The 13,210-nt window shown below is 42.1% G+C and overlaps 2 protein-coding genes across 2 annotated transcripts; both read left to right on the top strand.

Annotated features, from left to right (window-relative positions):
* The first annotated feature begins 2,999 nt into the window (after window positions 1-2,999).
* Window positions 3,000-5,108, top strand: jun (Jun proto-oncogene, AP-1 transcription factor subunit). Its single transcript, XM_039812182.1, has 2 exons — window positions 3,000-3,193; window positions 3,403-5,108. The coding sequence occupies exon 2, from the start codon at window positions 3,403-3,405 to the stop codon at window positions 4,372-4,374; it is 972 nt and encodes a 323-aa protein (XP_039668116.1). The 5' UTR covers window positions 3,000-3,193; the 3' UTR covers window positions 4,375-5,108.
* A 3,238-nt stretch (window positions 5,109-8,346) lies between these two features.
* Window positions 8,347-12,827, top strand: LOC120565996 (CARD- and ANK-containing Inflammasome Adaptor Protein). Its single transcript, XM_039812181.1, has 4 exons — window positions 8,347-9,614; window positions 9,720-9,903; window positions 10,743-10,965; window positions 11,056-12,827. Exons 1-4 carry the CDS (start codon window positions 8,435-8,437, stop codon window positions 11,803-11,805), a joined length of 2,337 nt encoding a protein of 778 aa, XP_039668115.1. The 5' UTR covers window positions 8,347-8,434; the 3' UTR covers window positions 11,806-12,827.
* The last annotated feature ends 383 nt before the right edge of the window (window positions 12,828-13,210 follow it).

Raw genomic sequence — 13,210 nt, 5'->3', positions numbered from 1 at the left:
CTGGGGGAGGGTGGGGGGTGTGTGTGTGTGGGGGCACTATACCACCTACTTATGATTCTTTCATGTGCTTTAATTCAGAAGCAGTCATGAATAGATGAATGAGCCAAAGTGGATAAATATTTCAGAATGTGCCAGTGGAACATTGAGTGTAAACATGCAACGTAACAACTTGTCCTTATTCTGCTTCGGCTTATTTCGTCCCCAGAGAGATAGATATAAAAGTACGACAAAGTGAATGAAACTATCAGAAAATGAAAATAAAAAAAAGACTGTATAGGTTTGTTACCTGTTAACCTGAATCTAAAGATACCCGGAAAAATGAAAGAAAGTGATGAAAAAATATAAATGCATCTAGGAGCTACCTTAACCTTTCCTTATGTGTGCATAACTGTAAAGATAATCTTCTTTTAAGCATTTCAATCAAGGAAAAAACTGCAACAAGATCAGTTAAATCAACCAGTTAGGTCAGATTATATCCGACTTTATTGATTGCCGTGGTTTGACATATACAACAGTACGTAAAGACAACATTAGCAGCCATGAAAAGTCAGACTGTGGTGGTGTTTTATGATCCGGTTCATCCTCCTTAGGTGCCTCTCTGAGCCAGCCAGCGCCAGGGGACTGATTTACTTGTCACACAAGGGGGACATATTTAGCCGTGGTGTGCTGGAGATAGTAGGCGGTAAAGCTGGCAGGGCAGAAAATGACCCAGACAGTGGGAGTGTGGAGGACTAGAGGGGAACACGTAAGACACACCGGTTAACCTCCTGCCATTAAACCGGCTGTGATTTCTGACCAGGGGCCAGGGGACAATGGACTGCACTACACTAATTACACACCCTGACATGGATAATAGGAAATGTACTTGCTCTTTATGAGGACGAACAGACGTCAGTAAATCTATCTTTAACAATCTGTAGTTGCAGCAGAAATAAAAGGTCTTAAATGTAGCTTTTCAGACGTGTGGTCCATGCAGTGGTAAAAGCAAAAAAAGGTCCCATTAAATCTGTCTCCTAATGACTGCAGGCAGGAAAGACTGGTAGGTACCAAAGTACATGACTCAATAAGATGGACTTGGCTCTACACGTCAGGTAAATAACAGAGCTTTAATGCATTTCTTAAATAAGTAAATACGTCTGTGTTTATATTAACCTGCCCAGGTGTCAAATTTAAACTCCCACTAATCAAAGCTAGTGTTTTGTGTATGTGGGCTATATAGGACAATTTATAGAGGGACCACCAACCAGAGACCACCATGATGTCCCAGACTGAATGACAGTCAGAACAAGAAGACTTTCCATTATGAGAGCACACACACACACACACACACACACACACACACACACACACACACACACACACACACACACACGGAAAAATATATAATTTGTTATCACATAACAGTTTACATTCACTTTTCCAAGTTTTTTGAGCTCACAACTTTCTCCAGTTCCCTCAGAAATTAGAGCTCCAATTCAGCTGCTGTTTAGATATTTGGCAAATAATAGAATAGAATAGGCTACTGTAGAATATAATATAATAGAGAATAGAGTAGCATAAAATAATGTGGAGGTAATTTAAATGTATTAATGTCAGATATAATAGCCTATGGCTTGAAGCTTTCATGTCATCCATTAGTCATAACTGTGTGTGAGTGATTGTTATATGCAATGCAAGTATGTGGTTTTCATACAGATTAACTATATTTTTAGTTTTATTATTATCTCAGAGATCTAAAGATGTATTCATGCATCTGTGTTTTCTGATATTACTGTTAGGCTATATCTTGTTACATGTCATCCATTAGTCATAACTGTGCGATTGTATATTTTAATATGTATTCATGCTTCTGATATTAATCTTATCACTGTATATCTCAGCTTTTACTTTGCACTCATTAAATGGCAAATATATTTTGACATTTTTCTCCCTTTATTTTTTATGATTACATATGCTTGGTAATGTTAACACATTATTAGTCATTTCTGGTCATTTTCAGCTACACATAATCAGCACTTAATGTTTTGATATTACATTTGAGTGTAAAATTTACCTGACACAATTTGTGTTAAAATGGCTCACACATCTTGTTCACATATTGTGTAAAATTTCACACGCATAGTCCCTGAAACTAACTCACCACATGTGTTAAAATTCTATTTTTAACACATCTCTTTTTGCAGTGTGGTTGAAAGTGAATTAACTTTATTTGCAGAATAGAAAAGACGAGCCATGCTCCTTTACTGTATCACAAAATGGTATTTTGAAGTCAGATAAACTTGGATAACAGAATAGAATACAATTTTGTAAGATTTTTTTTTTTACTGTATGACAATAGCTGTTTTGAAGCCATATAAACAATGATGAATTTTAATGGAAGCCTGTTATTTTCCTTTACTGTTAGTGTCATAAGGTCAGATATCTTTTTCAAATGTAGTAAGAGAGAAGAGAAGGTGTCATTTTGACACATCAGTAGATTAAAATAGATTTTATGATCCAAATATGTTTTTGAAATTCATAGGCTATTAGAGCTCGTTCAAATGTAGGCTACTTTTAAGGGATTCTAATGTTAAATTAAAGGCGTATATGTGTCCAAAAAGTTTATGTAAACAGAACAAGTGTACAAAAAATAAAAGTCAGATGACAAGAAAACAGATGTAGGCTAATAGTAGAGCAGTTTCACAACAAAATAATTGAAGAGAGGAGAGGCGTACAGCAGCAACACTGGTTGTCCCGCCACTGACAGTAAAGCGGGTAACCAGAGATTCAAAAACAATACGTCATCCCACAATGCACCGCGCCTACGCTCTCCTTACAGCATTACATCATCCCACAATCCACCGCGAGATTAAGAATCTTCTGGGTGGTCGTCATGGCAACGCGCCTTATCGGAGGGCTGGGGCCACGCCCCGCGACACGCCCATCGGCCAATGGGAGAGCCCTGTCATGACATCATGGCTATTTTTAGAGAGGCAGCGGCAGCAGATAAGGTTTGCCTCCAGCAAGCTCGGAGTAGTAATACACACATCCAGGCAGAGGAAGGAGCCGCAGACGCTCTCGGTGCCGGACAAGAAAAGTTAGAGACGCTCGGCTCATTCCGCTCACTGACTGGAAGTCTGGATACTTCAGCAAAAGCTGTGTGAGCTATATTAGCACTCGGCACTGAACAGTCGACCGTCACTGGCTGAAAGAAGTAAGTCCTGATTCCTGTCAAGAACGTGCGTGCTTCAAAGTTTGGAAGTTTACACGCAAAGAGGACGTTTGGAAACCAGTGTTTTTTTTTTTGTCAGTCAAGTGATAAACCAGGAAGAAGAGAAGGGGGGGGGGACGAAAGTAGTTTTGTAGAAGACTTTTATTTTTATTTTTTTTATCTACTTTGGTTTCTCTTCCATGTATACCAAGATGGAAACTACTTTCTATGACGACTCACTCAACGCTTTCTCCCAGCAAGACAACGCCGGCTACGGATACGGCAACCCCAAAGCGCTGAAACACAACATGACACTGAACCTGGGCGACCCGACGGGCACTCTGAAGCCTCACCTCCGCGCCAAAGCCAGCGACGTCCTCACCTCTCCCGACGTGGGCTTGCTGAAGCTGGCTTCCCCGGAGCTGGAGCGGCTCATCATCCAGTCCAGCAACGGACTCATCACCACCACGCCGACCCCGACTCAGTTCATGTGTCCCAAGAATGTCACGGACGAGCAGGAGGGCTTCGCCGAGGGCTTCGTCCGAGCCCTGGCTGAGCTTCACCACCAGCACATGCCGGGCACGGCTAACGCGAGCGTCACCTCGGCTCCTCAGACCAGTGTCAACACTGCCCTCCCGCCTGTTTCATCTGTTGCCGGTGCCACCGTTTACAACAACAACGCAGCCATGCGTTCCGACTCGCCGGTTTACGAGGACTTGAACACTTTTACCCCGGCCATCAGCACCGTCTCGGCACCGAATTACACCACCTCAGCCCCGACTATGTCCTTCCCTGCTGCCCCGCCGCAGCTTCCCATCTACGGGCAGACATCCTCTGGCCAGCTCCACCGGCTCACGGCGCTCAAAGAGGAGCCCCAAACCGTGCCCGAGATGCCGGGGGAGACGCCTCCTCTCTCCCCAATCGACATGGAGAACCAGGAGCGCATCAAGGCCGAGAGAAAGAGGATGAGGAACCGCATCGCTGCCTCCAAGTGCCGGAAGAGGAAGCTGGAGCGCATCTCGAGGCTGGAGGATAAAGTGAAGAACCTCAAGTCCCAGAACTCGGAGCTCGCGTCCACTGCCAACATGTTGCGCGAGCAGGTGGCCCAGCTGAAACAGAAGGTGATGAACCACGTCAACAGCGGGTGCCAGCTCATGTTAACGCAGCAGCTCCAGACCTTCTGAGGCGGTGTCAGCGGCGGCGGAGGGACGAAAAGACTGTAGTTGGAATGAAACCACGCGTCCTGTGATAGTGAGTGGCCGTATCTCCTGAAGTCGTGACGGGATTTGGAATGATGTGGCCCGCCACTGGCAGGACCCTGGGGGGCCGCGCTAAAGTTCCTGAGTGCCACGCGCTACCTGGTGGCGCGTTCCAGAGAGGGGCTCGGGGAAAGTGACAGTAGCCATGAACCAGAGAGGGCATGCAAGCAGGATACCTTTCTGTTTCGTGCTGTTTTTTTTTATACAGAACTGGACAGGACTGACATTTTCTTGATTTACACCCAGCTCTGCATGGACCTTATGACCATCAAAGGAGACATTCAGTATTAGAGGATTTAAGAACCTGCAATAGAGACTTTTCTTGCTGTAGCCATAATGGCCTCAAACATGGGCGTGTTGGCCAACTCTAAATGGCTGAAAAGTTGTAACAAAAGCTGCCTGACTCCTGAGTTACAGTACAATGTACTTATTTTTTTCTTAATTGTAAGAAATTCGGTTAGAAAAAGCTTCAAGATTTACTTGTTTTTTTTCTAAAGTTGTTTAATGGGGTTTCACTCATTGTTATATGTATATAAGATCAACTCGACTTATGTTTACCATTTGTAATAAGAATACTGTATCATTTTTTTTATGTTTTTGTTTTCTGAGCACTTCAGAAATATGATCAATATTTAAGAAAATAAACCAGATCAAATGAAGCCACATTGCCTCTGTGTTTTTTGTAAGTGTGTGACAGGGAAGAAAAAAGAAGTGGGTGTGCCATGTCAGGACCTCAAACAATAAAACATGTTGCAACATGTTGCAAGAGCTGCTAGTTCCCAGTACCTCAAGGCTAATTCCATTAGTGCTAGTATTGATCCAGGCTAAGTGATTGTTTCAGCTGACAGACCAGGCTCACTTACTAGGCTACTGATGGAGGACAATCCTGTAGACTGCGGGCTGAGATCGCCACTTTATGTCTCAGCACAGCATACATATACAAAACCTGACTACTCCCATTATTCTCAGTGTTCACACTATATGGCACGAAAAGGAGGACATGTTGTAACTACAGCACTGTTACAGAGTTACAACAGGTTGAAATTAGCAATAGAACTGTACTGAAGACATCTAAGGTGTCACTGATTCAACACATAATAACAGGAAAATCACAGGCTATTGCAGTTATTCAACATATTTCCTGTCCCGTTGTAAGCCCCAGCATGTCGAAAACAAACTCCGATAAAGTCTCAGATCCTCTATTGCAAATGAAAAGGTAACTCATTAAAAAGGTAAAAGTACCACTGTGGTTTTGTGGGAGAGTATATTCTCGATACATTGTAGCCTATATTGTCAGATACCATAGCTGCTCTCAATGAGTATGCTGTAAGTTCCTCCCTGAAAAAGTAGCTCAAAGGAACAAACAATAGCCTAATAAAAATGTAAACAAAGGAATAGTAAAAAATCCGAACACAAGATAGGGGTCCTTCACAGACCTTTAAATGAGGTATTCACACAAGACAAAGATGTTCAAAGTTTGTTTCCATCAGTGATGTCTGTAAATCCATCCCAATATGTTCTTTTGACTGGCTTTTTGTCAAAACCCTTCAGCTGTGTAAATATAAATATACATTTATGAAGTAACAATAGATTGTGTCTGTATAAAAGCAGGGTTCAAAATTAGCAACATCTACCATGCCAAATGCTGGTAAAATATGTATATGATAATACACATACATTAAATAAATGTAAATATGTAAAATTCTATTGATTGGAACATGCATTTGGCTTAATTTCCACAGTAAACCCAACAAACATAATTAGAGCAGGTGAATGTGTCAGGATAGGTCAGATATGGCACTCATGTTAAACTGTTATATTGTATAATTATCTTATGAACACTCATAAGGAACCAGTGTGTCCTGCTTATCATGAAACACAAGAGGGCGACACAGACTGATTTACCTGAGAGATGAAATGAAATGTTGCCGTCTCAGGGTCCTCATGCCTCCACAGCAGCTTGTAGTATTGGCTCATCAGTTGTCGCTTTAATTAAATTAACTTCTTTCTTTATTTTATTTTTTATTTCAGGTGTCAAATAAACAGGACAGGTTATTAAATATGAAGGATGGAAGGATATCTTGATACACAATAAAGACTAAACGTGAACTAGATAGGCCTATTATGTCTAATACTATTTCACAATGTTGTCTTTCTTTTCATTTTCCCTAATTTTCTTTCTTTCTCTTCACGCATTTTTTTTTCTTACAGATCCATAAGGAAGATTGTCATTGTTTGACGCATCAATGCAGCTCATTCAACTGTTGGTCAATGGTTTTATCAAAATAAATTCCTAAACAAATGAAATTACATAAGGCTAATTCAATATCCATTATTATAGGCTATACAATTTAGTTATAATAACCCAATTAAAAACTTGATGTCTGGGGGTATTCTAATCAGCTTGTTAGGTCCGAATAAACTATTATAGTTATTTATTATATATTATTATAATGAGGACTCTAATGTATCCATTAATCTGCTTTAACGCTGAGGAACCTGAGGCCATTTTTAAAATTACTTTTCCGTCTGGTTTTATTTTCTAAAAAAGCTTGTAAAACATCAACCCTGTTGTCTATAGTCAATCAATGTACATCCTTTTTTTCAGGAAAAAAATGGGCTATTAGAATATTTGTGCTGTAGTGAGGTCACTTGAATGTAAAAAAAAGGTTGTATGACCTTAACCTGTTTGGATTTCTCAAACTTGGGCAGCATGGCATCATTCCCGGAAAGGGAGTCCTTTCCTACCATATAAGGAGAGGGAGCCCTCGGAAGATCTACGTCACGACGGAGGAGGCGTGTAGTACGGGAAGTGACTGGACTCTGTAATCGCTGCATAATACGGTGAGCCCTAAGAATTTATTCAACAGGGACACTCAATGAAAATATTACAACTACCCTATTGTATGTCGAAATTAACAACAAAGTAACAAAGAAAAAGATCAGCTATAGATCGAGTTTGTAACTGCAAACATGACGTTGTCAAGACTACATTCAAGTAGCCTACTGTACAATTAGGTGAATACTTCCCTTTTATGCAACTTTACTGTATTTTAGGGGAAATATTGTCGCTTACCTTTTACTCCACTAGGCTACATTTATTTAACAGTTATATAACAGTTATATTTAGTGACTTTGCAGATTAAGATTTTACAGACAAAATATTTAACCATAAAGTATCTATCTAGCCTATATCTACCTCAACTAGCACAATATTAAAATGATGCATACATGTTAATGTATCAGTAATAATAATTAAATACTACAATTCAATCCTAGCCTATTTAGCCTATAAATAATTTTAATTACTTCAGAGAATGACCTGAATACTTCCTCCACCACTGACTGCATGCGGCACATCTGACACAAATAAATAATTTCAGAGAAAACGTTTGGCTTGTGTTAGGTGCAAAATGGCATGCACGCCATCATGACAAATTATGTTTCAATTTGCCTATATATATTTCAATATGATTCAGACATTAAGCAGAATGGGGTTGACCAGAGAGTGCCCCATTTCTCCACCCACACATGGTTAGTAATGCAATCTCATGCATTTCCTCTCTCACACGCACGCACACACATACACACACACACACACAAACACACATCTTAAAACAGCTACGTTTCAAAATCTGTTTATAAGAAATTCACCTTTTTTTTTTAAATAAGAATTTTACACGCTCAGAAACAGTGTAATATTACTTAAGTTACACATTTCAATAACCTATGTGATGGCTATCATAACTGCCATGCTGCAGAAATGCTAGTGAAAACTAACAATGTCATTTGGTCACATAATCTCCTAAAAAGCAGGTTGAGCTGGACAGATCTGAATGGCAGTATTTCGTTGCTAGGATAGAGGTGTTTCACTTAGCAATAAGCAATAACACACACACACACACACACACACAGCCAGAGTTATGACAATGACTTGCTGCATGTGAAAACCTAAGACAATCTTCAGTTTCCCAGCGTATTTAAAATGTTCGATATACTCAAGGGTTTTGATGCTCAAGCGACATCAACCTACATCAACCCCTATGCTGTGGATGTGATCCGGGCAAAGAGAAGGGATCTAGTTTATGGGATCTCACACACCGAGGAGCTACTGGATCTTCTCGTCACAGAGGGGGTGATGACGGCAGCGAAGAGATCCATTGTCTTGACCATCAGGACTCGCAAAGATCAAAACTCCAGGGTCCTGGAGCTCCTGGAGGCCAGAGGTGAAAGGGCGTGTCGGAAGTTCTTTCATCCGTGTCTTATGCTGGCAGAACCCGACCTCTATCTGCGAATCAAAACCTATCTGGGTGGTGTGAATGAACGTATACGAGACACAAGGAGACAGCTGATTGGATATTTGCTGGAGAGGGAGCAGGAGGGCATGGAGGAAATTACACGTGGAATTGTCACTCAGAAGACTCGTACTTTATTTGCCACCAAAGCAACTAAGAAATCTAGCCCCGAAAAGGAAGACAGAAGCACTGTGCCACTTTTAAAGCCAGAGGAGCACAAACCAGTGCAAAGTAAACCGGAAGATCTCATCCACATTACGGCTACAGACAGGGAGCTAGCACTGCTGGAGGAGCTGTTAGAAGACACTGATATTAATGCTGTCAATTCCTCCAGTCAGACTCTTTTACACGTAGCTGCTGAGCACGGTAACCTGTCCATCATTGAGCTCTTGGTCCGTAAAGGAGCCAGACTGGACCTGCAGGATAATAAGGGTCATACAGCTCTTCACAGAGCAGCCATCAGGGGTCGCACTGAGATAGTCGGGGCCCTCATACAGGCCGGGGCCCCCATCTACACTCTGGATCTGCAAGGCAAAACCCCCGTTCACCTGGCAGCGGACAATAAGCACCTGGATTCTGTGAAAGTCCTGGTGAAGGAGGAGGCCAAGCAGTGTGAGAGCCACACACAGGACATGTTTCTTCACACGGCAGCCATGGAAGACAACTGGAGGCTGGCTGAGCTGCTGCTGCAGAGCGGGGCCGCCGTCAGTGCCAGAAACAACAGTAAAAAAACAGCTCTTTTTCACGCAGTTTCCAGGAACAATGAGAAAACGGTGACTGTCCTTTTAAATGCAGGGGCTGAAGCGGACTATGATGTCATAAATGAAGCCATTAAGCTCAATGAAGAATCAATTCTCAGTTTGCTGCTCGGTGAGTCTTTTCACCATTCAGGCCTTACCATGATGTAGACGTTAATTGTACATAAATAAAGAAGGAAGCCGTACAAGCTCACACTATATCTTGTTTAAACACTAGGTAATCACAGAGGAGCTCTGAGTGAAGAAGCCCTCGGCTCTGCTCTCTTCTCAGCTGTTCAACAGAACCATGATGGACTGGTAACCACTCTCATAGACAGCGGAGCAAACGTGAACATGTTAGACAAACAGGGGTACACTCCTCTCCTGCTGTCAGCTGAGCTGGGGCACACTGAGGTCTTCAGGTAACTCTCCAGCAAGGACTGAATGTTGCTAAAATAAACTGACATGGCTGTTCTACACATTCACATTGAGGGAAACCTATAGCTAGGAGGGATTATTATCAGTGACTTCATAGGTCTCCTTTGTAGCTGCACACGTTGCTGACTGCCACAGGGTTTCTTTTTTAACCCCCACTAGGGGGCACTGGTGTATGATATTGTTCAATTTCACACATTGTGGCTTTATATTTTGATGTTGTAGGGGCTTTTTCAGATTTTCACAGACAGCAATTAACCAACCATGACATGTCTACAACAGAACATAGAATGTAATCATATCTAAAACATCCAATACACACAGTAGGCTACACATACAATATAATGTACTCATTCTTCTTCCTACCAAATCATATTAGGCCTATGGTCATTACTGCAGCTCTTTCTTGTTACTGCAATACTCGCTACTGCAAATGAGTCCATATTTACTTTGAGACAGTCCTTTCTCTGTATTCTACCGGTTTATTAGCTATTTGTTAGTCTCGCGTTGCCAGACCTTCCTCACAGCGCTGCGGAGGTTAGTCAACACTGCATTCGGGGATGGGAGAAAAACGTGCTCTGGTTTATTGGCATTTCTTTAAACCAATCACAATCGTCTTAGGCGGTGCTTTGCGCTGGGCAGAGCCACGGTGCCTGCGCAAAAATTCCAACACAAAGAAAGCATAAGGTAACGGACATCCTGCCGAAAAGTGGGACATCCGACGGAATTTCCGGCGGCGCCGGAGCAAAACCCGGAAGTGGAACGTCGTGGATATAGACTAACTATTATTATATCTTAAACAGTGACCTTATTTTTTTCATTTCAGAGTGCTGGTAGCAAAACAGGCCAAACTGGATGCTACATTATCCGACCTGTCCTCAGCATTGCACCTGGCCGTCCACAGTGGCAGTGTGCCGATAGTGCAGACGTTGCTGAATAAGGGATTAGACCCCGACATAACTGGACCTAAAGGCCAAACCCCTTTACACCTGGCAGCTCAGTGCAATAGGCCAGAACTAGTTGATGTGTTGCTACGAGCTGGAGCACAGGTAATTGTCAAACCAGTTGCTGATTGGTATCCATTTTGTAGATGTGTGTTTATGTTTGTGGAGACTGACAGTCGTGTGTCATTTCTTTAGGTAAATGCGTTAGCCCAGGATGGGCTGACTCCTCTGCATATAGCCAGTCAACAGGGCCATGCAGACTCAGTGACCCAGCTTCTTCAAGGCAAGGCAGACCCAGAAGTCAAAGACAAGCTGGGGAGGACAGCCTTGCACTGGGCAGCCTCCTCCCAGGGAGAAAGCTGTGTGGTAGACCTGCTGCTGTCGGCCAAAGCCAACCCAAACACCACTGATAAGGAGAAAAGAACTGCCCTTCACCTGGCTGCTGTGGAGGGGAAAGTAGATGCTGTGACCTCACTGTTGTCCCACAAGGCAAAGGGACTGGCTAAAGACATGGACGGCTCCACACCTCTCCATTACGCAGCAGCTGGTGGGCAAGCCGGCGTGGTTTCAGCTCTTCTACAGTTACTCAGCAACAGAGGGACAGAGGAGAGGAATACATGGAGGAAAACGCCGCTTCATGCTGCGGCTGAGAGGGGCCATGATAGTGTGACGGCGCTGCTCCTGGAGGCTGGGGCAAAGATCAACAGCACAGATCACAGTAAAGACACTCCTCTGCACTGTGCTGCACGAGGTGGACACCAGGAGGTAGTGAAGAGGCTCGTAAACTGGGGCCAAGCTGGGCACATGGGGCGGCACAAGAAGGTGAATCTGCAGGCGGCCAACAATGTGGGGAAGACACCACTGCAGGTGGCAAAGAGTGGAGACACACCAGAACATGAGAGCATTGCGACTTTACTCGGGAGAAAGATGTTTCTTATCAAATAAAGGGAGATGAGTTCAGAGAGCAAACGACAGGAACTGAAAATATAAAGTCAGCTTAATGATATTATCTTTTTATCTATTCATCTTTTATCTCAAACCTTGTGTCATATCCTGTGAAAGGTATTGAGGACATGCGTTTTGCATAAAATAGCGATAGAAACAAAAAATAATACAGAAATAAAATCATGCAACACTGTATTTCTTGTGTGGATGTTAGAATAGACTGCAAAGGTTGCTTTTATTTTCAGTAATGAAGCAAATATGTAGTAATGAAATGCCCTTTCTCGTGTTCAAATAAAATCCCAGTTTAGACCTCAGTGGAAGGAGAGTTTTCTTTTTGAGTCAGTATGTGTAGACTAGACACGTGATGGCCACTTTCATTAAAAAAAAATGCAGATATTTAATATATAAAAGCTACAGTTGGTTTACAGTTAATATGACATAATATACAGATAATCTGTTATAAAATCACATTCCTCTGCCTGCACCTGTTACCTAATGGCATACGGAAACAGTTAGAGCCGAGGAGTCTCTAAGGCAGTGTCAACCTGCTTGTGAACTCCGATCTCTATATCTCCAAATGTCTAGGCGGCGCAGATAAAATATGAATCTAGATTCTATTACTGCATTGCCTTTTTGTCACAGCTACACTAAAATATGTTTCTGAAAACATTTGATGTGAGAAATAGGCAACGCAGTAACAGAATCTTGATCCGTATTTGATCAGCGTGGCCTAGTTTGACAGTTTGATTGCCGTTCAGGAGCAGTGACTAATCTATCGCTATACGCCTTGGCTGTGATTGGTTGCTTACATTCAGGCGCAGTGAAAATTGGAAATGCCATTCAGCGCACCAGGAGGAGGCAGAGGAATATGATTTCTTTTCACAGATTATCTATCTCATGTAGTCCTGTCAGGATATAGTGACATTTTCAACAAATATGACAAAACAATTTATTTATTTTTTTAATGCAAGTTAAATATTGAGCCTTTAACGTTATGCTCGGCCCATTGGTCGGGTCCTGTTGTGACGTTCAGTGCTGTGTTTTCTATTTTAATTGTTGTTGAAAAGAGATTTTGCAGTGGTTGCTATGAGTCCTTGCAATAGTTTAGAATAAAAAAAATATTCTTTTAAACACGTATTATTCTTTATTTCATATACCCTTTATCTGCAAAAGATCAGCAGAGGTGCAAGTTGTGCTGGATGATTATAGACTGATGAAGATAATTGCTAGTGATTCACATCTGCCTCAGGATGTGTTTCTTGGTAAAAAAGACCAACATGGCATGCGGCTGACAGCAAAACCAAAACCGCTGGAGACTCTTTTTTTTTTTTTTTTTTTATAGTTTTGTGTTTCCTCACATTTGCCAGTTTCGGTAATTATGTTGCATGCCCCCCACATCACTTTT

The sequence above is a fragment of the Perca fluviatilis genome, chromosome 9, assembly GCF_010015445.1.
Source record: "Perca fluviatilis chromosome 9, GENO_Pfluv_1.0, whole genome shotgun sequence".
Taxonomy (NCBI): Eukaryota; Metazoa; Chordata; class Actinopteri; order Perciformes; family Percidae; genus Perca; species Perca fluviatilis.
The sequence above is the reverse complement of the archived record's forward strand: the minus strand, read 5'-3'. Positions and strand labels throughout refer to the sequence as shown.

Bases quoted from the DNA above. Each gene is read 5' to 3' on its own strand.
- jun (XM_039812182.1), top strand. From the start codon at position 3,403: ATGGAAACTACTTTCTATGACGACTCACTCAACGCTTTCTCCCAGCAA.
- LOC120565996 (XM_039812181.1), top strand. From the start codon at position 8,435: ATGTTCGATATACTCAAGGGTTTTGATGCTCAAGCGACATCAACCTAC. The intron at 9,904-10,742 runs GTAACTCTCCAG...TTTTCATTTCAG, and splicing joins GGGCACACTGAGGTCTTCAG to AGTGCTGGTAGCAAAACAGG. The intron at 10,966-11,055 runs GTAATTGTCAAA...TCATTTCTTTAG, and splicing joins TGCTACGAGCTGGAGCACAG to GTAAATGCGTTAGCCCAGGA.